Source organism: Seriola lalandi, unplaced genomic scaffold, assembly GCF_002814215.2.
Source record: "Seriola lalandi dorsalis isolate HSWRI2012SDOR001 ecotype SW California unplaced genomic scaffold, Sedor1 jcf7180002054367, whole genome shotgun sequence".
NCBI lineage: Eukaryota > Metazoa > Chordata > Actinopteri > Carangiformes > Carangidae > Seriola > Seriola lalandi.
In genome coordinates this window covers 415168-439169 of record NW_019524920.1, presented here as the reverse complement: position 1 = coordinate 439169, position 24002 = coordinate 415168, and the positions used below count along the sequence as shown (strand labels likewise).

Below are 24002 nucleotides of genomic sequence, written 5' to 3'. Positions count from 1 at the left end.
CTACATGTGGTCTGTCAATGAATTAAATTAAACAGACCGGCTGTAATACGGCCGCTGTGTTCGCTGGGCGTCGTCCTGTGGCGGACAACGATGCCCAGGGGAAGATGTGTGACTATCAATAACCACTTTACAGCTGCACCAATCAATGTTTTTATTATTAACACAGGAGAAAATACTGGGTAATATAAAAGGTGTTGCTCTACTCTGCTCTGCGGAGCGTTTTTGTTCCTTTCAGCTCATTGTGTGATAAACCCACTGTTCACTAACTGGCCAGCAGCAGACACAGGAAGTGGCAGGTAGCTGGTGAACAGAGGAGCTGAAGCAGAGTGAATACTGGACCCATAGATTTATAACGATTTATTCTACTGATTTCATTCTTTATTTATTGGTATTTATTGCTGCCAAACATCATTTTGTTGTGTATTTATATGCAATGACAATAAAGAATCTATCTATCTATCTGTCTGTCTGTCTGTGTTTACAGCTTGTTTTGTTCAAGTAACCAAAAAATAAATGAATGCTGGTTTAAAGTAGAAAATACTTGATAAAAAGGATTAAATTATATATTTATTACATTATACCGTCTCTTTTTTTAATGTTTCCCTGTTACAATCTCCTTCTTGTTTCTATCACTACCATGTTTTCAAAATGTCAACTTTTAATGAAAGTAGAAATAGTCACTACTTAACATTTAATTCTTCAGTTTATTTGAAAACTTAAACCAAATAAGTAGACAGGTTATTTTCACTGGATTTATTTTTATCAATACATATTATAAAGTGACTATTTTATTAGAATTTATAATTGGACCCGTCACCGACAGGAAGAGACAATGACATCACTATTTGAGCACATACAGTATAATTCGGGTGCGCTAAGCTGATGGTGTGGTGGCTCTCTACAAGTCTTTTCCTGAGCAGGACACCGAACCTTTACCTGCTCAGCTGCATCTGAACAATCATCTCAGTTGAATCCCAGTATAAACTACACTGACTGCTACTGATAGATTTCAGTAGCTGCTACTTGGTCAGAGAGCGGGACACTTTGAGTGCTGCTTGTCAAGGCCAGCGAATCATAAATCAAATCGTCAGTCTCACACTACCGCACTTTGCCATTCAAAAACACATGCAAACACTTTCCCATTTACCCACAGGAATTCACTGTGAAACATCTACATCATAAATGTTTCAGTATTTTTTACTTCACGGTGGAGAATGTACAGGTTTTTTTGATTTATGCCTGCCAAGGACTCGCAACACTGTCGAACACTCTCCATAATATTTCTTTTTTTTATTACACTATCTGGTTCTTTGACAAAATGTTCTAATGTAATAAAAGAGAATTGTTAAAGGAAGTGTTCAACAGTGTAAAGAGCCTGACAGGCATAAATCATTTCAGATTTTTAGACTCAGCTCCTGGACAAGAAAGATGCACAGGTATTTTGGTTGTTAGGAGTTGGAGACATTTCTTCAGAATTATTCAAATAATATCTTGAATTATTGCATGATAACTACTAGTTCTGGCAGTTCTCTGCAACATGTACCCAAGCCACCGGCCTATTTAAAGTCATGTCATCTGTTAATGCTGCTGCTGCTTTAATCAGCTCCACCTGTAGGCTCTGAGGTGGAGCTGTGTTTATCATCACTGCCCAGTCTACCTCTGTTTAAGTAACTGATGCACCAAGTGATGAGGTCAGAGCCTAGATGCCCAAACATTAACCGCTCTGTAATCCCTTACAGCATGAATATAAAACACAGTGTGAGTGGTTGAAGATTCAAATGACTGCCTCAAAGATGCTGCTATTTTATAACTGTGAATAAAACTTTGTATTAAAAAGTTTCACAGAGCTGAGAGGAACTGCTGAGTCTAGTGATAATTGTCTGCGGGTTTCTCACTATATACGACGTCTGTTAGGACACACAGTCATTTGATCCATTGTTATAAAAAGAGAAGTCAGAGATGACTCCCAGGCAGCCTTTTGGTGAAAAAGAAAAAAGCCAACACAACAACTCTTCAAAGTCTGAAGCCTGCGCCACTGAAATTGAGCAGAAGCTACTGTAAAGATTATGATTTGTAAAAACCTGACAAAAACAATCAATTGTTTTCAGTTTACTTTCATTCTTTAGATCACCGTTACATGAATCCACGTTTTGAATTTCCTACCGCACCGATTGTGCGCCTGCGATTCATCTGGATTCATCTGTATAACAATTATGGGAATTGTAACAAACGACACAAACAAACCAACCGCACTCAGAAACTAAGCTGAAGTAACAAATACCGACGGGCAAAATAAAACCTGAAGTACTGTTAAAATACGCAGGAGACTTCTGTGTTTCCCTGTTATTAAAAGGAAACAGTCAGATGGAAATTCACAGTTGGAAAATGACACCAGTAATGATGATCTATGCAAACAGTAAAGCGCAAATGCTCCTTGTCGCTCCCGGTGGTCGTCCAGGAAAAGTCCAGCGAGTCACCGTTTAAAAAACAAAACAAGACGTTTCTCTTTCACAAGCACTCACCTGTAGAGCCAGCAGCTTCTCACTGGGCTTAATGTGTCGCTGTATCTCACATGCCACCGGCTGAATGACTTTTATACCGTCTTCATAGAACACGTAGAACATGTTGCCAATGCCAAGACCTGCAGGAGAGTTTAAACAAAAAAAAAAAAGCTCTGTTACGCACCTGAAATAGCTCATGAACAGTGTGAACGTTCGCAACGGAAATAAGCCTACAACATTGTTATCTACTTCCAAAGCATCAAATCATTTAATCCCTCTCATCACAGTTCACTAACCCTATTACAAGAATTCAATTAACTCAGTTTAATGAATGCTATAGTGGAACAGAAGCCGTCTAGACGTACCTTCTTCTCGCCACAAAATGTTTGCCACTGTGAGGGAGGAAGAAAAAAAAGAGGAAAGCACAGTTGAAAATAAATGCAACAATCAATAGGATCCCCTTTGTGAGAGCTAACATCCAAACACTAACACTCCTATTGAGGCAAAGAGGAAAGCAGACCACATGAAAGTTTTATGGAAACTGTCTCTCTGACACCTACTGCAACAGACAATCGATGGAGCCCTCCGCTTGGAAATAATTTGATACCAAACACTGGAAAATGGAGTGCAGTCAACAAACTACAAGTACTGTAAAAGAGATTTTTTATTTTTTTTTTATGCTGTAACCCAAGTACGCCGATGTGAAATAAGTCTTAAAAATATCTATCTTAGACATCAGATCATCATCCATCAATATGAGTTTTATGGATAAGCTGCCTTTGACACCCATGAGTAGTCCACAGGTGTCAGGCTCAGATGATTCTCATAAGTCATTAGGAGGGATTAGTGTGTAGCTCCTTCAGCGGCAAAACCAGTTCTGGCTCCTATAAAAGGTAATTTCTCATTAAATTCACTTAGAGTTGACTAATGACATGAAATGAGGAATGAAAGCCACATAACACCCTGAGTGCTTTAATGGGCGACCTAAAACACAGGCCGGTTGGCACTCAGAGAAGAGACGCCATTATATGACTAAACACATGATGTGGTGAGAAGAAAAAAGGAATTTATTATACAGTTGTATCAGTTTCGGCACATCTGGGCAAATACGTGTTGGTTTTTGAAGTAGACGTAAATACAACCTGCAACAAACATTTAAAAACGAGCCTTTCTGCATGAGTTTGAAAAACACTCAGAACTTCATTAAGTGGTCAGGCTTTAATTGATTTGTTAGGATTTTTAAGACAGGTCAAGAAATGTCAGCTCATGACATTTTCAGAGCTGATAAATTCTTTAACCCCTTCAAAACTCGTGGTGACACTCATCCACCATGGGCTCCTCTAAGCTACTGACTGAGCATCTGAAAATGAAACAGATGCCTGAAAAGCACAAGACGCTATAAAAACATATCGACGTGCTCCCATCTTGAAATTTCCTCTGACAGAAATGTCATTAAGAACCGGCAGTTACGGGGAAGTCGAGACAAGATCTGGAGGGGCAAGAAAACTTTCAGATGAAGCGATAGGTCTGCTGGGCAGCAGCACCCGACACAGGGAGTGGTGGTGCGCTGGCGGTCCTGCAGGCAGTCAACAAAGTCACACTGAAATCCACCATGAACCAGCAAGGAAACAGGAGCTGAATCTGACAATCTGTGGGTAGATCTCTAACATGCTTTGCTTAGCTAATAACATCCAAGAACTCGAAGTGATCTGCAGGGAGATTGAGTGAAAATGCATAAATCAAGAAACAGAAAGACTCTTTTTTTTTTGTTGTTGTAATTTTCAAATTGATAGAATAAGAAGTAACAGTGCATTAATATTTGAATGTTTGCTGTAGTAGTTGTATTTACTTCTTTTCACTTTAAAAATCAACAAATACGTAATTTGCCCAGAGGTGCCCCAGTGGTAAAGCTGCTTTCCATGCATATATCGGAGCAAATTCTACTACTCAATCAGTATTATCCTCCAACCCACCAGCAGCACTACGATCCTCTGACACTGGCTTTTTAACTGTGACCTTCTCTCTCATTGTTCATCTGTCCCCCAGTCTTCCCTCTGCTTCCATCCCATCTTCCATTTTCAGGCATTTTCAGTCTACAAACCAATCTCCAGACCAATTCACATCCGATTCTAATCTCACCTCTAATGCAATGCTCATTCTCGCAGCCTCTTGCTCGGGTGGACAGATGCAGAGAGAGAAAAGGGAGGAGACAAAGCCAAGTAGACACCACTGTGCCGTTAGTCAGCCTTAATCTTTCAAAAGTGCTTTGTCAAGTGTTTCCTGTGCACTCTTGCATACCCTTTAGCTCATTAAAAGTTGCACAAAAGGACTGGGGTCTAAAGATAGAGGGACAGGGAAGGAGGGAAGGAAGGAAAGGCAAGGACAAAACAAAAAGAAAAACAATACAATTTATTTGAGATGTGCCAAAAATGGAAAATGGAGAAAATGGAAAAGAGGAGTTGAGATGAGATCTTGTGTACCCCGGTCTTTTCCAATAGCCCACAGTATTGATGCTATTCATCACTTGGCAGAAAGACCGCGGCTGCTCTGCGCATACAAGGGGCCCATACATCAACTTCATCATCCATATAACAAAACAAGCTGGCTGCCACTGTAGGCGGTGAGTTCACTCTTTCTGGCCGTAATAACTGTTTCCACTGGGCTCCAAACATTGGGAACGCCACGCTTACCAACCAGCCTGGACTCTGCAGTTCCTACCCGTCAGCAAGGTTACATAAATTCAATTTGTTTACAAGAGCAAGCTGCTGCGACAGTCAGCCAAACAGCCCGTGGTGTTCACCATAGTGGCATGGCAGACGAGAGCGAATGCATAATATAGGTAGACTAATTGGGTCACAGTCGATGCAAATGCAAAATGTAACTCAGGATGAATGCCTTGGGTGTGCACGTTTTCACTGTTTTTTTTCTTCTTCCAGAGATTATCCAAGAAGTTTCCTGGAAATATTGACCCCTGCAGTGTGTTTAAGTCGTGCTTTAATTATAAAGCACTGCGCAAATACTTTATCACTAACAAACTGCAAGTGTTCACTGCTGCTGCCAGTTACGAGGAAGCACAACAGGAATGCTGAGCAAATCTTTCCCTCCTCTTCATCTGCATTGATACAAAAACAAATATCCTTTCGCTGTGGTGATTGATAACAAGCGGAGCAGGTACAACACATATCTATTACTGTAGCTGTGCCAGTAGGATTTTAGATGTACCTGCCAACACCCACTTACAGTACATCCAGGCCTGGATTAAGATGCCTCTGGACACCCCGCTTTGGGTCTCAGCCAGAGCCAGTACACCTGAAGATCAGCAGAAATTTATCTTTATCAGTGGCGCCTCTAATACTCACTTCAATTCTGCTTTCTGAATTGTCCCCTCTTCTTTTTAAACGTGTTTCCCTTTTCTCCAATATTTACTTGAATTGTACTACCTCGAATGCTGGTGTTGATTTTCTTTTATAGATTTTCTGTAAAGAAACTGCTGTTTGTTTTTCTAATCTGAATCAGATAATACTTATTTTCTTAAAAGGCCCTGAAAACTTTTAATAAGCTCTTTAAACTCTTAATAGTCTTCACACTATGAGCCAAGTGCTCCCACATGGCATGTTTGTCCGTCCTGACGGAGGAACCCTCCTCTGTTGCTCTCCCTGAGGTTTCCCTACAGGGACGTCCCACGTGAAGGTCTAAGGATAGAGGGTGTCGTACAGGCTGTGCAGGCCCTTAAAGCAGATTTCTGATTTGTGATACACCACATAACATCCAGTGGTAAAAACTCAGAAGCGCAAATCATTGTGATACCTTTATTTACCTCAACTCTAACGCACGGTGAAGTTTAGGGAGGAAAAGAGAAGGTCATCAAGTTGTAACTTTTAGAAGTTAAGCAGAACTAAATACATACTTTTCTTGTGTGATTTGCAAAACGTAAAAATGACGGTCGGGGGAAAGTCATGAAGGGTCATTTTAAAACTCTGAAATTCTTCATGTCTAATTCAAAGCGTCCTCCAACTGATGGTGTCTTGGTCTTTCTAGTGTTAAAGTGAATACTGATGAAAAAACATCAGTTTCAATGCTCTGTGCTCATTCTTTGGCTTATTACGCTGCACAGTCATGACTCACCTTGTGATCAAGTCCTTCAAGCTTTTAGATTTTAACCATTTGTTCAGCCAGAAAATTCTTGCAAAATTTTTTTTTACAGCTTATTTTGTCACTTTTAAGCAACGCTGGGCTTCAGGACACTTTAAAATCGAGGGTTAACCTCAAAAGAAAGTCCAAGACAGTAGTATTTACAGTCACATCGGGTAAGAAAGCTTTGAAAATAACAGGACTGACTGCACCAGAATTAGAGCTGGAAGCCTGTGGGGGACTGAAGGCTGTATCATCTCTTTAAAAGGAAAAGTATTCAAAAGACTTAATCCTCAGAGAAAAATCCTCGAGTTTCAAAAAAAGTACAACTTGCTGGAGAGAGCTTGAAACATCGAAGCTTAAAAAATAAAACTTGTTTGTGCCTCATCACAAACAAAAACTACTACTGGGAGACATGGAGAGATAAATATCTATTTGTGCAATGAATGTGAACCAGCTACAAACAGCTATAAACCTTTATCAGCTTTATAAAGGTTTTAAGGAAAGTCACTTATGGTGACTAATTTTAATCTAATGTAAAATAAATCACTGTAAAAGTTTAATTATAATTTGTTTTCCGGTTGTTTTTTGCGCTTTATGTTTTGCATTGATTATTTGATTAAAAAGATTAATATTCTAATCAGTAATAGTCCCCTTACATCAGTCTTTCACAGAATACGTCAACAGAAATATTCATAAACTGTCATGTTGTAACCACAGCTTAAAAGGCATTTAAACTTTCCACTGGATTTACAATATTCATTTCACAAAGCCTTCAGCATGAAACTCAGTCGACAGGCAGTAGGCTGCTGACACTGGGGATAGCGTCACTGCCTGGTTAGAGCTCCTTGTTGCTGACAGCGTGTCCAACACTGTGTGAAAGCCCGCTGTGATGGGAGGGACTCTGCTGATGGAAACATGGACGCTATTTTGGCACGAGCTGATCTCCTCTATTCAGAGGATATGAGGCAGACAGCACGGCGGACAGCGTTGAATAAAACAGCTTTGTGAAGACTTTGGTGTGAGGTAGTGGCTCTCATCCGTGTGGGGCCGAGGTCCGGGAGATTACAGGGCTTTGTTGCAACCAATCACTTCACCGGCCGATTTTCAATGATTAGGACCTTCCTCTGTGCCTCAATCTGTGAAATCAACCGGTGCAGAGTCTTTGATTGGAACAAAAGCTTATGAATTTATAGACAGCGAAAAGTGGTGGAGAGACAATGTAAAAGAATATGGAATAAAGACCACAGAGAATGTAGACGATCGAACTGGGTAAAGTAGAGAGCACTGTATGAAGCTGAATCTTTAAAATAGAGACAATAAAAGGGTGATTAAAGGGGCAATAAAGGGGATCTATATCAATCAATCATCAATCACACTGATCCAAGAGTTATTTGCTAAGTTCCGAGACTTCAACACCTCCAGATATTACCTTACAAGTTATCTGGTGTCATATGTAGATGTTTTTAAAGAAAAGATGTCAGAAATGTCTCAAAATAAGTCTCAATATCTCTGACATTTTGAGTCAAGAACACGACAGCAGCCATATGTGTTGGAAACAGGTGAAAAAAAACAACTCACCCAATCCGCAGATGTGTCACGAAAGTTAAGATTCAATAGCTGACTCACGACTGAGTGGAGATGTTTCACTGTGTAAACTCGCTTCCCTGCCCACTGGAGTTTCAAGACTCCTGTGTGAGTCATGAAGCAGGGAGTCAAGTATGAAGCAGGAATGTGAACAGACATTAAGTCGAGGGACACACGGTCCTGATGCTTGCTGTCTATTGTTATGTTACATGTGCAGCTGGTTTACAAATCAAGCTCTAACGTCGGGTAGATTGACCAGAAGACGTGCTGAGTTCACACTTGGTTGCTGCAAATCAAGAGGGCTTACTGTATCTATGAGCTTTATAGAGGTTAAGATGCTAGAGAGACTGTGATCGAATCACCTGGACCAGCACTACCTGTGCCGTCGCAATACGGACACTAAAGTACTTGTTGGAGATTGAAGTGTGTGAGATAGAGGTTGAAGATTTCATCTGTAAGGATTCATCTGTTGCTGGCTGCGTCTTTGAAACCAGGTTTGCATAACAAGCTCTTCCTTAAGCTGCCTCCCCCAGCTTTTTGTCTCTGCCTTTGTTTAATCTTTTTAAAAGACGCCATCATTGTAAACAATGTACATCCAATAATAAATTATTTTTTTTAAGCGACATTAACCTTAGCCAACCAGTCAACTGTTAACCCATTAAAATGTTCTGCAGCTATGAGCGCAGGGATATCTGATGCAACGCGATGCAGTCACTGATTTAAAAAAGCTCCACAGATCAAGGGTAAGTGTTACAGCACAGTGACAACAAACCAAATACCACGACAGCCGCCATGTTGTGTCCTCTATGCTAATTAACTCTAAAGGAGGAACCTAATAAGAATGAAATGGGTAACAGGGAAATCATGCACAAAGTAAGAACGAAAAGTAAAAATGGAAACGTTTTTTTTCCCTTCTTTCAGTGACACCGTCGTCCTCGTTTGAACTGTGGCTTAGCAGATCAGTGAATGGTTCTATAATTAAAAGTTCTTTATTTTGGTCCAGAAGGGCACTTCAGCTAAAAAGGGCAAAAGAGCAGCAGCTTGAGCCTCTATATCAACTGTACAGTACTCTGCAAGTCCCCGATATGAGGCATGAAGTGCAGCATAATGTGGAGACATAAAGTGGAGAGACGAAAGCAACAACGCTCGTTCTGAGCCTCGCAGATCCTCTGACACTGCAGAAATAATTGGCACATTGTGAAGGGCAGATATTTATGCCAGTTTAGCGGCAGACTGTCAGAGATGGATGGTGCTCTGCCTGCTGGTGACAGACTGTTAAAGAGATCTCAGAATAGTGACTGCTTGTGTTTTCCCAAACAACGAAGTGCATGTGTAAATTTGAGAGAAAAACTATTCACTCTGGTGTTGCCCCTGTTTTGACCTTCAAGCTCCTCTGTGGTGAATTCATCTAAAGAAGCTCTTTCATGCCTCACTCATCACATCATGTTTTTAGTTCATCTCCTGCTCAATACCTTATGCAGTCCTCTGACAACTGGCGTAGTTAGTTATTCAGCTTTCTCTCTTAGTTGAGTGTTTGAGTGAGAGGCCCAAGGCAGGTCATAAACATGACGATTTCACAGAAATGAGATCACTGCTTCCCCACAAAGTCAAACTTCTAAAACATTTCCATGTATAATCAGGACGTGTCATTTGAATCTGTGTCTGTTTCAGATCAGTGGTATTAGATCAAGGGGAGTCTGATACCACAACATGCCCACCAGCATCTCAACGTCTCTGGGATCACAGTATGAAGCTTTTGATTGAAAGCATCCTTGATTCTTACAGGCAATTGCCGCCCATTTTAATACCATGCAAAGCTCTTTCCTGAGACCGAAGACAATTAAGTGAGTGTCTGTGAACATCCAGTACTTATTGCTGAAGCTAGGAAACCAGAAGGACTAATGCTCGAACATGTACAGGAACAAAAGCTTCTTTTAGGTCGTAAGGACATCGGTTATATGTTGACAAAACAACGAGGTCCAAGTTAGCTCGGTTTGTTCAATTGTAGACATTTGAATTTCCATTTTCCTAAGCATGTTTTTACCCAAGTGGTGTTTAAGTTTTATTTTACATGGTTAATTTGGATAACATGCTTTGAAATAGCTAAACTTATTGAATTATTTTACACAGGTGTTTTTAGTGTAGATGTGGAGTTGGTACGGTTAAAGTCATATTTTTCTTCCATTCCATTATTTCTATCATATTTGTCCTGTCGTCGCTCCTGGAAACCAGAATGTCAAACCAGATGCCGTGCTGTAGATGTGTAATAAAAGTGAGTCTCCGGCCAGAACATGATGCCATATGGAGCTAATCTCGACTCACAGTCTCGATGTACTTAAGCCTGTGGTTTTGAGTGAGGAGTCTGACGTGTTTGTGATTTATCTGACATACACAGGATACACAGATGTTTTAGATGTATGATTTTAGATAATATTTTTACAGTCTTGTTTGGTTACAGCTCCCACTTACAGAAATGAGAACTGTCTACTGATTTGACAGTGGCTTACTGTCTTACTGATTTTTATTAAGTGTTTTTTTTTTTTTTTTTTTTTTTGTTTTTTCTTCCAGAGAGAATTTAGAGTTTTGACTGCTGGCCAAAATGTGTCCTTCAAATTTGAGGTTACTTCAGAACATCTGTTGTGCATGTCTACAGAAATTACAGTTACGTGATCACAAAAATTCAGTTAAGCACATAAACTTTAGAGGCAGTATGACAGGATGTAATGCAAGGTCGGCAGCAGCAGACTCTGAACAAATGAAAGTTTACAAAGGAAACAGAAAGAGCTCGTCACGACTTGAGCTTTGTCTGCCTTTCTGCTATTTTCTAAACATTCACTTAATGGTATAACCTCCACATGTGTTGCCATTTTATTGAGTTTCTAAAGGAAGATATTCCAGTGTTGGCCAAGGATATACTTAGTGGAATTTAGTGGAACTTGTCATTTCTGTACTGGTACTGCAATGTACTGAGTCCAGCATTGGTTTCAAATACTACAGCCGATACTCGCCTTCACCGTCATTTTGCAAACACTTCCTGCGATAGCGTTACCTCCTCTGGACCTGCCTGAGCATGTGGCTGAACTGACGGGGGGCCGAGTGCGACTTTCTCCTATCGTGTGACTCACTCAACCCGGAGAGTGACGGTTGCTGTGAGGAGAGAGGCTTCACACGGGCGCCGCATTACAGCCCATGCTGGCGAAAAGCTCGTAGATGAAAGGTAGTCCCAGGTTTGATGTACTGGTAAAGGGCTGGCTGGAGCGCTGACGAAGATGAATGGTGAAGGTCAGCGAGGGGCCACCGGTCACTGCGACTCAGAAAGGATGAGATACCGCGACACAAAGAAAGGTGGTTGGAAATGAAACAACTCATTTCAAGTGCACCGGCTGCATGCGGCACTTGCTTCTTTACTGATCCATCGCAGGTTAAAACGCAGGTTACCTTTGCTTCATTACGGGGAAGGAAGCTAATGGAAGCAAAGGACGAGGGGAGGGAAGATGGAAAAAGCAAAACTTTGTAGACCGAAGACAGAAACGTCCGTACTTCAGAAGAAAATGTACTTAAAAGTATTTTGCAATGCCGTGTCGTCATGGAAATTGTCGCTGATGAGTGCTTTCAGGGCAGAGGCAGACATTAATTAACGAGCAACCTTGAACAAAATCAGCTTCCTTCAATCTGCTTTTTTGGGGCAGTTTGTTCATGTTACCATGACACTGAAGGAGCATTTTACTTGGTTTTTCATTTAGCGATCAACAATGAAATTTTCTGGAAACCAGAAAAATTTAATTAAATGAAATATAGAAAACACTTAACTCGACTTGCACTGTTTTTATTTTTCCACTTTTAATTATTCCTTATTCTTACACCTATTGTGTAATTTATTTGTGATCTTGAATATTGTATGTTGCCTTTTTTCTTTTTGTGTGGAGAGATTGTTCTCGTTGTGTGTGGAAAGATTCGTTCTGTGTGGTATGTTATTCTGTTTGCTTGTTGTGTGTTAAAAAAAGATGAAGAAAAAAAAGAAAACAGATGACAAATTTGAACCCGAAGGATTTGAAGTGCTTAAAAAAAACAAAAATGTTTAATGGATAAGTGCATTTACATGAAATCGTTTTTAAATCAAGCAGAATTTATATGTTTGAATTCATGAGAATAAAGAAAACTATATTAACTTTGGAGAAAATATGCACAGATAATTTCAGTGTGATATTCACAGAATATCTGAATGTTTTGAGGGGAAGCAGTGACTGGCTGTGCCAGCGCCTCGGATCATGTGAGCGTGGAGCGCCACAGTGTGCATAAACCCGCGGATGGGGACTTTGCTGTTGAAGCAAAACACCCAGCAACTTTCAACTAAATCAACAGCAAGATCATCTGTTTGCACTTGACATAATTTGCTATATTATTAATATTTTTGTAATTACAGCTGCTTGTTAAAAATATTAATATCCATTAACAGGAAAAGAATCACTGGAGTAAAAACAGCTGCAGTGAACACTAACACTTGTTGTGCCTGATTAAGTGTGCTTTGTTAACCCTGAACATCACAATACACACACAAGCAGCTCAGACTCCCGGTCGCTCTGTTTTGGCCTCGAACACTGACGTATCGACAACAGCTGGCAGCTTTCCTGGAAAATATCACCCAGCTGCCCCTTTACTGGGGAGCCCAATAAGAATATCTGTCCATCTGCAGTGGCTAATCAAATGCCAAGACAATGCAAATGACAAGAGGGTCAAAACTCAAACCTGCAGCCTTCTCACAGATTTAATGAGTTCTGTGTTTGTTTCCCCTCCGTACACGAGCCACAAACAAGGCTGGACTTTCTTATTTTAGTTTGTCTCCTTTACATTCAGATGTAAACTGGAAACTGGAAACAGTGAATCTAGTTGTTTCATCTTCTGAAGGTCAATTGATCGAAGCTTTCTCTTGCAATCATTGATTAAAGCAGATTGTTGAAAGCTGTTCATAGTCCTTTTTAAACGATGGACCTGTGTGAGGAAGACTTTAAACTACTGTAGTACTTAAGAAATAAATCTGACTTGACATTTTGTGAATATTAAACTAATTACACTCGTAAAGCTGAACAATTTCCATGTCTGTCTCTTCTCAGGACTCATTACTTCTATATTAAGAAGACAGAGTGCTGCGAATGTATGAGACATGTCTGTTTTCTTTGTACTGACCTGTACGGTTCTAGCTGAACGGGTTACCAAATTCATTCTTTGTTATTGTTAATTTATAATCCTAATTATCTATATTTAACATAATTACAGAAAGTAGATGAGGTAAAACTTCCAGAAAAATGATTCTGAAATAACTTATAGTTACAAAAAGTTGCAGAGTTGAATAATTTTAGATTCGATGTCAATTAGCAACATTTTTCAGCCAGAAAATCAGCTCTTTGATATGTAAGATTTCAAAGCGACATGAGACAACAGATTTCAAAAGAGACTAAATCACCTGCGATCAAATCTTCATTTGCATCAGCCCAAAAAAAAAAAAACAAGGGAAACAATCTGGGAAATCATGGCAACCTACTCTCAACACAAAACTGCAGTGACAAAAAGAACCAGCAGTTATTCAGCTGAATCTGACTGACAGTGTTGGGCGATACGTTAACCTTTTCAGACTGGCTGGCGATATGTTCATGTAGGTGTGTGAGCTAGTCTGCACCTTCTTCACATTTTTATGATGAAATCAAAAGACCTAATTTGTGTCCCCTCATTAATCTACAAGCAATATCCCATGATGAAAAAGTGAAAACAAATTTATTAAAAAGGAAGAACTGAAATATCACATTGACGCAAGTATTCAGTCTTTGCTATGACACACTATGAATTTAGCTCAGGTGCCTCCCATTTCTCTTGATCATCATGAGATGACAACCAATTCTAAGTGTCCTGTCTGGTTTCCTCCAGACATGACATTTAGAATTGAGGCCAAACAGTTCAATCTTGGTTTCATCAGACCAGAGAATCTTATTTCTCACAGCCTCGCAGTCCTTTAGCTGCTTTTTTGTTTTGCAAACTTTCACAGAGATAAGGCTTCGTCTGGCCACTCAGCCACAGAGCTCAGATCAGTGGAGTGCTGCAGTGAAGGTTTCTCATCTCCACACAGGATCTCTGGGGTTCAACCAGAGTGACCATCAGGTTCTTGGTCACCTCTCTTCTCCCCGATCGCTCGGTTTGTTCCAGCTCCAGGAAGAGTCCCGGTTGTTCCAAGGTTATTCCATTTAAGTATTACAGAGACCACTGTGCTCTTGGGAACCTTCAATGCATCAGAAATGTTTTTGTATCCTTCCCCTGATCTGAGCCTCGACACAATCCTGTCTCTGAGCTCTGCAGGCAGTTCCTTCCTCCTCATGGTTTCTGCTCTGATCTGCATCGTCAGCTGTGAGACCTTACACAGACAGGTGTGTGTCTTTCCACATCACGTCCAATCAGCTGAATTCACCACAGGTGGACTCCAGTCAAGGTGTAGAAAAATCTCAAAGACGATCCAGAGAAATGTCATAAAATACTTACGTAAATTTGATATTTCAGTTTTTCCTTTTTAATGAATTCGCAATTTCCAAAAGTCTGTTTTCACGTTCTCATAATGGGATACTGAGCGTAGATTAATGAGGGTGAAATGAGTTGTTTTGATTTTGGCTTGAGGCTGCAAGACAACAAAATACAACAATCGTGTTCTTCATGAGTCATTTACATTATTTTAATTATCCCGTGTATCTCGTGGGTAACACTTTAAGTCGCCCTGTTTAGTATCTATAAGCACTATACAAACATTTAGCTACAATTTAGTTGAAAGCTGGTACATCTCAAGTTTTTAATAATGTTTAGTATTTATCAGCAATTATTTTTATTTTCAGGGTTGGCGTGGCCTCTGGTGGTGGGGCCCAGTGTGATATCTTCTCATGGGGCCCCTGACTATAGTTACAACTACAGCTGTTTGAGGAAATTATTAAGATTTTAAAGAAAAAATCAATGAAATTATATATTCATGAGTTGTTTTAAAGTCTTCAGTAGGAACAAATGGGCTTGGGGCTGTGTGCCAAACACCGACTGGCAAAGTTGGAAAGCACTGAAAGACAGACTAAAACACTTTTATGTTTATAGCTGAAATGATTGGTCAATTCATTGATCGGTTGATCAAGAGGAAATTATTCAGCAACTATTTTGATAACTGATTCATCTTAAGATGTCAGCAAGGCATTCGTCAAGCAAAAGAAGATCTTTTTGGTTCCAGCTTCTCCAGTGTGATTATCTGCTGCTTTTGCCCATTTTATATCTTTGTACACACACACACACACACACACACACACACACACACACACACACACACACATATATATATATAACATATGTTTGGGTTCTGGACTTTTGGCAGGAAAAAAAAAAGCACATTTGAAGATGTAACCTTGAGCTCTGAGAAAGCATACTGGACATTTCTCACAAATGTTCTCACATTTTAAAGTTTAAAATAAGTAATCAAAACTCTGCATAAAACTTGCACTTTAAGACTCCCTGCTGAACTAAATGCCTTGTCAGGATGTATATTCTTAGGAGCGAGGGGTAAAGGTTTCAGCGTTTCAGGCCTGCAGGCGGTGTGAGCTAATACCCTACATTAGCCTCAGGCTCACAGAGTTTGCCAATCCTTGGAAAACAGAGTCGGCTTCCATTTACTTACTCTACTAGTTTCTGAATGAAGGGGATATTCTCATTGGAAAACTACAGTGGGTCAAGTTTACAGTAAGTAAGATATTCAGACAAGGCTACGACAGTGTAGTAAAGACTGTTTCTTCTCTCGTTCCCTTTCGTGGTGCAGCAGCGTCTGGCTGTCTGCTGACATCCCTTTGAACTCCTGTCCTGTGGGGTTGCTCACTCCAAAAAAGGTTTCTGCAATATCCAACTCCTATCTCCATTTTTGGCCCATGGTAGAGCATCAAAAGCTTCAAAGCACACGAGTGACTTCTGACCTCGCAGAGCATGATCCTCTAATGTGTGACAGGCTGGGCGGAGGGAAGTGTCGTACTGCGGGAACGACATCTAAAGACGTCGGGGCAGAGTACATGTGAGGTGTGTGACTCGACTGCAGAGTTGCTGTGCGTGCGCTCTTTGAGAACCCTAATTACCCGAAGGAAAATACAACACACCAACAACTGGTCTTGAACCCCAAAGACAGATTCTGACATTTCAGAGAAGGTCAAAGTTAATTACCGTGTGAGACTCTTGTTCAATGGGAGGGAACAAGAGGAGATTGTTTGTGTCGAAAAATTGCTTCTAAATTTGAATAAGAAGGTTACTTGTGTCACAACCCTGATGTTACAAAGTTACATATTGACTAGCGACGGCTAATGTCAAATACGGCCTTAATCAATGAATACCCGCGCCACAAAGATCACCGAGGTGGAGCACGACAGTGAGGAAAGTGCTGAACTATTAATCAACTGAAAATTTTATAGACAACTATTTTACCAATCAATTAACAGCTTCCATTTATTAAACAAAAATGTCAGTTTCACTATGAAACTCAAGGATAAGCTCTTTTTCTCTGATTTATTTAAGTTAAACACTGTATATCTTTGGGCTTTGGACTGTTTATAAGACAAACCAAGTGTTCTGAGATCACAGGGGATATTTTGGATTTTTTTTTAATGATGACGAATGTCAATCATATTTGCCAGATCCCAAGATGACATCTTCATCAAATGTCTTTATTCGTTGGATTAACGGCCCAAAACGAAATTATAATCACATTTGTGATGATATAAAACAGAGAAAAGCAGAAACGCCTTCTCACTTCCGAGGCAAGAAACACTGAATGTTTGGGATTTTTGCGATTCATCGATTACCAAAATTGCTGAAAACTTTCAAAATAAATCTTTGCTGCAGCCCTAGTGTATCCCAGCACAGAAAAAGAGCTTCAGAGTGGATGAAAGGAGGCAAGACGAGTTATTCCTGCTTCCACGCCAGGAGATGATAGAGAGTAAAGACAGTATCACCATTACTTCCCTCGCAGAGGCTCCATCATTGCATCACAGGATATAAACTATTAAGAACTGACGGGATAAATTATTAAGAGCTCCATTTGCATGGCCCCATGAATAAAAGCCGAGACCGACAGCATGACTTATACATACACGTTTTGCGTGCAGAGTCCTCCACAAATAGCGAGGAGATGTCCTCGTCCACACCGGCCTCATTTTTGGCGATGCAGGTGTAGGCGCCGGTGTCCTCAAAGTGCACGTTGCTGATGTGCACCTCACTTCCATTAGCTTTGGGGAACAACAGAGAGAAACAGACAAGAAAAGACGGTTTGCCTTCCAGAATGAGATAAAAGGCGACTTCCTCTGCCACCGTTACTCTTGTTACGTAACATTTCTCTAATATGTTGGAAGGATTGGTGAGAGGTTTGTTTCAGGGAGAATTCAAAAAGGTAGGAGTTCAAAGCAAGAACGTGGCACAGGCCTGCCACATGCTGCGTTTCTGATTTCGTGTTTCTGTGTACAACCTCTAAAGAAACGAATCTGTCGTTTCTTGAAAGAACTGCAAAACTTTAAACTGCGAATATTTGACATTGAGGCTGAAGAATGAACACAATTTATCAAGATACAGACATTAAGAACCGCTTGATGACCTAGATGTACTCATACCACAATTTACAACCGACCTCTTTAAACTGAAGATAGCAACAACATCAAAACAACATCTATTCAGAAAGTCAAGCTACCCACAATTAGCTCCAAGGTCAGTATCTTTCAATGGCGTAATTAAACAGGACAAAGGTCTCAGAAGTGAACCGACATGAAAGAGGAAATATGCTGAACATTTACTGTTACTGAAGATCATTCATCTTCATACAGATCTAAGGTTGTGTTGCCCAGTCCTATGTTATACATATAAAGTTAATCACTGTAAGCAGTATCAGTAGGAGTACACAGTAATTGTGGTCATATAGTAGCAGTAATAGTGAAATTTATGTCGGTGGTAGAAGCAGTTGTAGCAGTAAAAGTGTTAGTAACAGCAGTAGTAAAATAATAATGGAAGCAGTAGTAGTGGCAATAAAAGTATCGAAGTGTAGATGCAGTGAGCAGTAAACTCGACTCCTCTGTACCTTGCAGGGTGAGCTGTTTGGACAGTTTGGTGGTGATGTCCATGCCGTTCTTCAGCCAGGCCAGCTGGGGGCTGGGGATACCCTCAGCGTGGCAGCGCAGGCTGGCAGTGACGCCTGGCTCTCTGGCTTGGCTCTCCGGGTAAACTCGGATGACGGGAGGAACTGGAAATATGGAGAAAAAGAGGAGAGGGAGACGAGTGAGATGGAGAAATGAATAAGAAGTGCGAGATCTTACACCGTTGTTTACATTAGTATCACCTGAGGAGTGAGGCAACCTTATTAAACGAGAAGTTTTAGAGAGGATGCCAAGTCCTGAACTTATGGCTCTGCATTAGCATACAGCATCAATAGGATCAAGTATATTTTCAGCATAGCTGAATGTCTTTGGATAAGGTTAACACGCTCTTTGAAGCCAAACAAATCAGATAGATAAATAAGGGAGAGAACCTCTGTTCGAACGTTATTGATTTTGCTCGGTAGTCATTGATTTTATGCAACCTTTTGTCAGGAAGGAGATGAGAGGATAGAAGCAGAGAAAACAAAATGTGTGAAGAAAGAAAAGGCACAAACTAAATGTCACTCTCTTCTGCAAACTGTTCCAAGAGCTGACGTTACACATTTCTTCCCATTGTGCCACTGTCATTCTGGAGTTTTGCTACTTTACTCTACCCTGAAGCAAAGATAAACAACAAAAACTCTCCTCCATACTGTACTTCCAAGAACATAAATCAACATAAATCAATAAAGCACACAAATACATTAATAATATGTATTTATGCATTGGCTGAGAATATGCCACAAGTTTTGCTCTATACCCCGGGGGCTAACTTGTTAGAGTCTTGCTCCACAACACATGGAAAATATCAAAAGAATGAATTTGAATAATCCTTTAAAAGGAAGAAGCCTTTTCTGAACAGTGTGACAATGATAAGACCTTTCAAAAGGATAGTAGAATATCTGAGGAGACTGTCCCCCTGAAACGGTGACTGAAACTTGGACATTGACATTGACAATGAACTGTTTACAGAGCGACCGTAAAAAAGCAGCATCATTCATTCCACAACAGCCTGTCACATATAAGGATGACAACCTGGCAGTGGTTTAAGTAGGGACATCAAATCTCTCTATCCTGCCATCATGTTTTCAGCAATCCCTCATGGCCTCCATGGCCCAAATCAGTGTCCTCTTTTTTTTTTTCTCTCTCTCTCCTTTCTGAAACAGACTTCAGAGACATGAGCGCAGGGTCGAAGTGAGAGACTTGGCAGAAGGAGAGAAGGCAGACGTGCTGTAGAGACCATTTCCTGTGGGCACCGGGTTAGAGGAAGTCTTTACTCAGCCAGGTGAGTGAAAGGACTGAAGATTTGCTGCCACAGCCATCTGGTAACCACGGCACTCCCGGGTTTTGGAGCTCACGTCAATCTGACTGCCAACACGCCGTCCACAGTGGGCCGCCAAGGGCTCTTATGGCACCCAGGTTACTCTACCAATCACAGTCACAGAGACACTACAGTTACACCGATGCCCCTCAGCAGTAACGAGGCTGACTGAACAGAACCCATGGAGTCAATTATTTATTCCTACCTTTTGAGAGAAGATTGTTACTCACACTTACTTTCCTCACATGTGCCCATACGAGCAAACAAAAGCTCTGACCTCATTCCTTTGTGTGTGCAGCTCATGTTCCTTCTCTAGTTTTCCTTCCCTTCATCCGTCTTTGTAACACATGTTTACTGTAAATCCTTTTGTGTCAGCATTCTTCTGCAAATAAAGGTTGTTTGAATCTAAAGCTGCATCTGTAAATCAGTCTCCCTGAATGCAGAGACAACAGAAGCAGCGATCTCGATACATATTTTACTTTAAAGCAACGTGTAATTATTATGATTCGTGTGTCTTACGTGTTTTGTGCGTATGAACGCTACATCCTGGTTTCAGAGATCTGAAACTAGGACGCGACAGATCCTGGTTTTGAGAAACCTGGAGGTGGATCCAGGTTTTTAAAACATTCTCGGCCATGTTTGCAGGTGCGTCCGCGATGTAAGTTACGAAGCAGTAAGTCAGTAAAACAGGTGATAAAATATATAATTATAATCTAATTATTTTAAAGCTAGCACCCCTCTATCCAAACGGCTAACTGTCTTCCCTTATTATTAATATTGATTATTATTAATATTATTATTATTATGTGTTATATTGTTGATTAAACTGGATAGTTGGAATATCATTATCAGTTTCCCAGGGTGCAAAATTATTATTTTTTATAAGGGATAGAAATTTGACATTCAAACTTTAATTAGCTATTACAAACAACAGCCAATCGTGAAATGCCAAACAAGAATTATTCTTATTCATTGTTCCAACGGAAAAAAAATTGCAATTAATATTAAGATTATATTATTTAAAAAGAAAAGAGTAAAAAACAAACAAAAAAAGGTCACATACGTCACATATTATGCAGAATGTAACTTTTGGCATTAAATGAGGCAGAATTAATTTAGCAGACATTTGAAGAGAGTTTGGTCTGACATTGTTTTGTGCCATTAAAGGAACATAAAACCTGGTAAATGTCCCATGCTTTGGGATTTCACATTTCCTTTTATTCATAGACTTCAAGATGTTTAATGAGGACTTCAAAGTTCAAGACTAGACAAAACAGTTTTATAACACCGCAGAGAAAAGTTGTAGCAGTGTGAACTCCCCCGTCTACGCTAATCTACATAATGAAATTAAATGAAAGTCTGATACTGGTAAGACAGAGAAGTAGAGGTGAGCCAATTGGTAGAGAAATTAATTAGTCAACTGACCAGAGAATTAACAACTACTTTCGTAAACAATTAAATATTTTTGTTATATTTCTAGCAAAAATAAAACTTGGTTCATGCTTCTAAAATGTGAATTTGCTGCTTTCCTTTGTCTCACATAACAATTAAGTGAATAAGAAAAATAATTATATTCAGAAGAAGAACCAAGCGATTTGAGGAGTTCACCTAAGACTCCAGCAAAATTGAAAATCTTCTGGCATTTTATAGGCAAAACAATAAATCAAGAAAATAATATGCAGATTAATCAATTATGAAAACAATCGAGTTGCGGCCCTACAGAGAATTAATTGTGCCGTTTTTCTAGTCTTCCATTACTAACGATTAAATGAAGAAGCTCAGCTCAGCAGAGTGGTAAATGCAGCAGGGTCCATGCAGCCCGATTCATCCTCCGCCTCGGCCAGTTCAGAAATTATAGATTTTCTGGATGTCAGACACAAACACTGCACTGATGCAGAAAATCAGAAACCTGGATAATTAAGATCATGTACACAAGACACGGAGCTGAGTAGCCAGGTGTCTTTACGAAACAAGGCACGCTCCGTTCTGATCCTTTGTGTCCTCTGATCCTTGTGCTGTAAAGTCACGGCAAATCAACAGCTTAATTCTAAAATATTACGTGATCGGATGAAACTTCTCACCGTGCCGTGGAGATATCTGGGCCATATTGAGGACTAAAGAGATGAACGGTCAATTTGTCTACTTTGATATCTCTCAGACTGAACGGCAGGATGTGTTTGTTTGCGGTGTTGCGGGAAGATTTCGAGGTCAAGGCAGACAGGGCATGTAACTTTGTTCCTGGCACAAAAAAAAAAAAGAAAACCACAGCAGCCTTTTAATCAACAGCCTTTACACTGCGAGCATGGACAAGCCGCGGTTCCGCTTGAACACCTCATTAATAAAACCTCTCAGGAAATCTCACAAAGTTACATTAATTAGTGCGTTGAAATTAAAATTTAGGATGGATCCACAAGACTTATTCAAGGAGAAAATAGTCGTACTGCGACAGTGGTCAGTGAGAGTGACATTTGGATGAGATCAACGCGGTTGTAAAAAAAGAGTGGTGGTTATCTGAGTAACCGTAGCCTCTCCGTCGGCTCCGGGAAGATCCACAGTTTTTCTCAGAAATGCCAGAAATAAAGCAGCTCATCTGACACCAACAATCATGCCACGGTCAAAGTCACTGAGATCACATTTACTTCCCACTCTGATGCTTGATGTGAACATTAACTGAAGCCCCTGACTTGTATCTGCAGGATTTTCAGCATTGAACTTCTGCCACACGATTGGTTGACTGGATAATTGCATGAATAAACAGGCGTACAGGTGATAAAGTGCTCAGTGTAGGGTCACCCAACATTCAAGGACTTGACGTAAAAGTAATTATGTATTCAACAGTTTTTCTCTGTGGAGGATAATAGTGTAAGAGAAAACAGAACAATTATCTGAATGTAAATCCACCAGGTGCTTCCCAGAGGGTTGGTGCTGGTTTAATACACTAATCCACCAGTTAAGACTGATTTTCTTTGAGATGGTAAAATGGAATTTCACCTTTAGGCTGCAGTTTGTTTTAATAACTCAATTTTATATATGTATTTTTTTTGTTTTAGTATATTTTTGTGCGATCAAAAGAAGCTATTTCTTTTATAGCTTTCAAAATCTACTTGAAAAGCAAGGCGGAGGTTGTCCTCTCATGATCAGGATAGTGTTTTGTTAGGGCTGATACAGTATATATAGAAATATCTTCTGATGCTACTGAGACTGAAGTCAGATCCAATTCCATACACTTTTTGGGGTAAATTGCTCGTGTGATTTGAGAAGCTGGAACTGGTTGACACTTTGTGTTTGAAGATCTCTGCCTGTGATCCAATCAGAGCCTCTAACAGCTCCACAGAAGTCAGATAGGTTACAGTTAAAGTGTAGGTGCAGTGTGTAGAGGTGTAATTACAGAGTAGGTAAGTACAGGTCTAATCAGTGCTGAGAATGGGCGTGTGCTGCTCAGGCAGAGCACAAGTTGAAGTTAAGCCCTCTGTAGGTTTCATGGACCTAATTCAACCAAACATCTGTGATGGGAGGGGCACAGTCGCTGCCAAAACTTTAATAACCCCAGCCTAGTTTCCTCAAACATCCAAGTCAGGTTTCCATGCAGGTATTCATCCTAGATCAGCACGGCATGACTACATAACAGACCCCTCCACATTTCACACATGTCATTGTGTTGTGGATTTATTCCTCTGATTGATCTGAAAATGACTAACTGCTCCTTGCAACCAGCACTTCAGCTAACCTGTCGATTTAAAATGGTATCGGAGGCTTAACTGTTAAAATGGGGAAAGAAACAGCAGGTTTTTTCTGAACACTTTAGGATTTCTTCATCACGTTTGCTTAAAAGGTTGAGATACAGAAATTATTGGCCCTGATATTGAGCTTACAGTTTTCTCCATTGCTACACGTGTTTTTTTTTTTCATATAAACTGGGCATTCTGGGTAAATAGAGTGATGTTTAAAGTGAATCTTCACAAAGGGACACTGCGACCTCACAGCTCCTTACACCATAATACACAATTCTCTTTGGCGGGAGGAGAATACCATCCTCACTCAATGCTGAGATTTGTAGCTTTAATTTCTCCCGTTGAACAACGGAGCATTAACGTCTCGACTCATTCCTCATTCCTAAGCCTGAAAAGCTATTTAAAACGCTGTGTCACCACAGTTTGCATTGTATTACATCTTATAGATTTTTCTGCCAGGTATCCTCTCTGAATATCTGGTTTACCGATCTGTACTGTGGAAAACGTGGCTGCTGTCTGTCAGTTACAGGCCACTGCTGTTACTCTGGGGACGTGGGGGGGT

At 40.2% G+C, this 24002-nt stretch overlaps 1 protein-coding gene across 1 annotated transcript in view; it reads right to left on the bottom strand.

Annotated features, from left to right (window-relative positions):
- The window catches only part of fstl5 (follistatin-like 5), a 152403-nt gene that overhangs the window by 9869 nt on the left and 118532 nt on the right, over positions 1-24002 (bottom strand). Inside the window, exons 10-13 of the mRNA XM_023408545.2 lie at positions 18334-18495; positions 17360-17494; positions 2867-2893; positions 2523-2641 (exon numbers count right to left, since the gene is read on the bottom strand). Coding sequence (XP_023264313.1) covers positions 2523-2641; positions 2867-2893; positions 17360-17494; positions 18334-18495 — 443 coding nt within the window. The remainder of the gene's footprint in view (positions 1-2522; positions 2642-2866; positions 2894-17359; positions 17495-18333; positions 18496-24002) is intronic.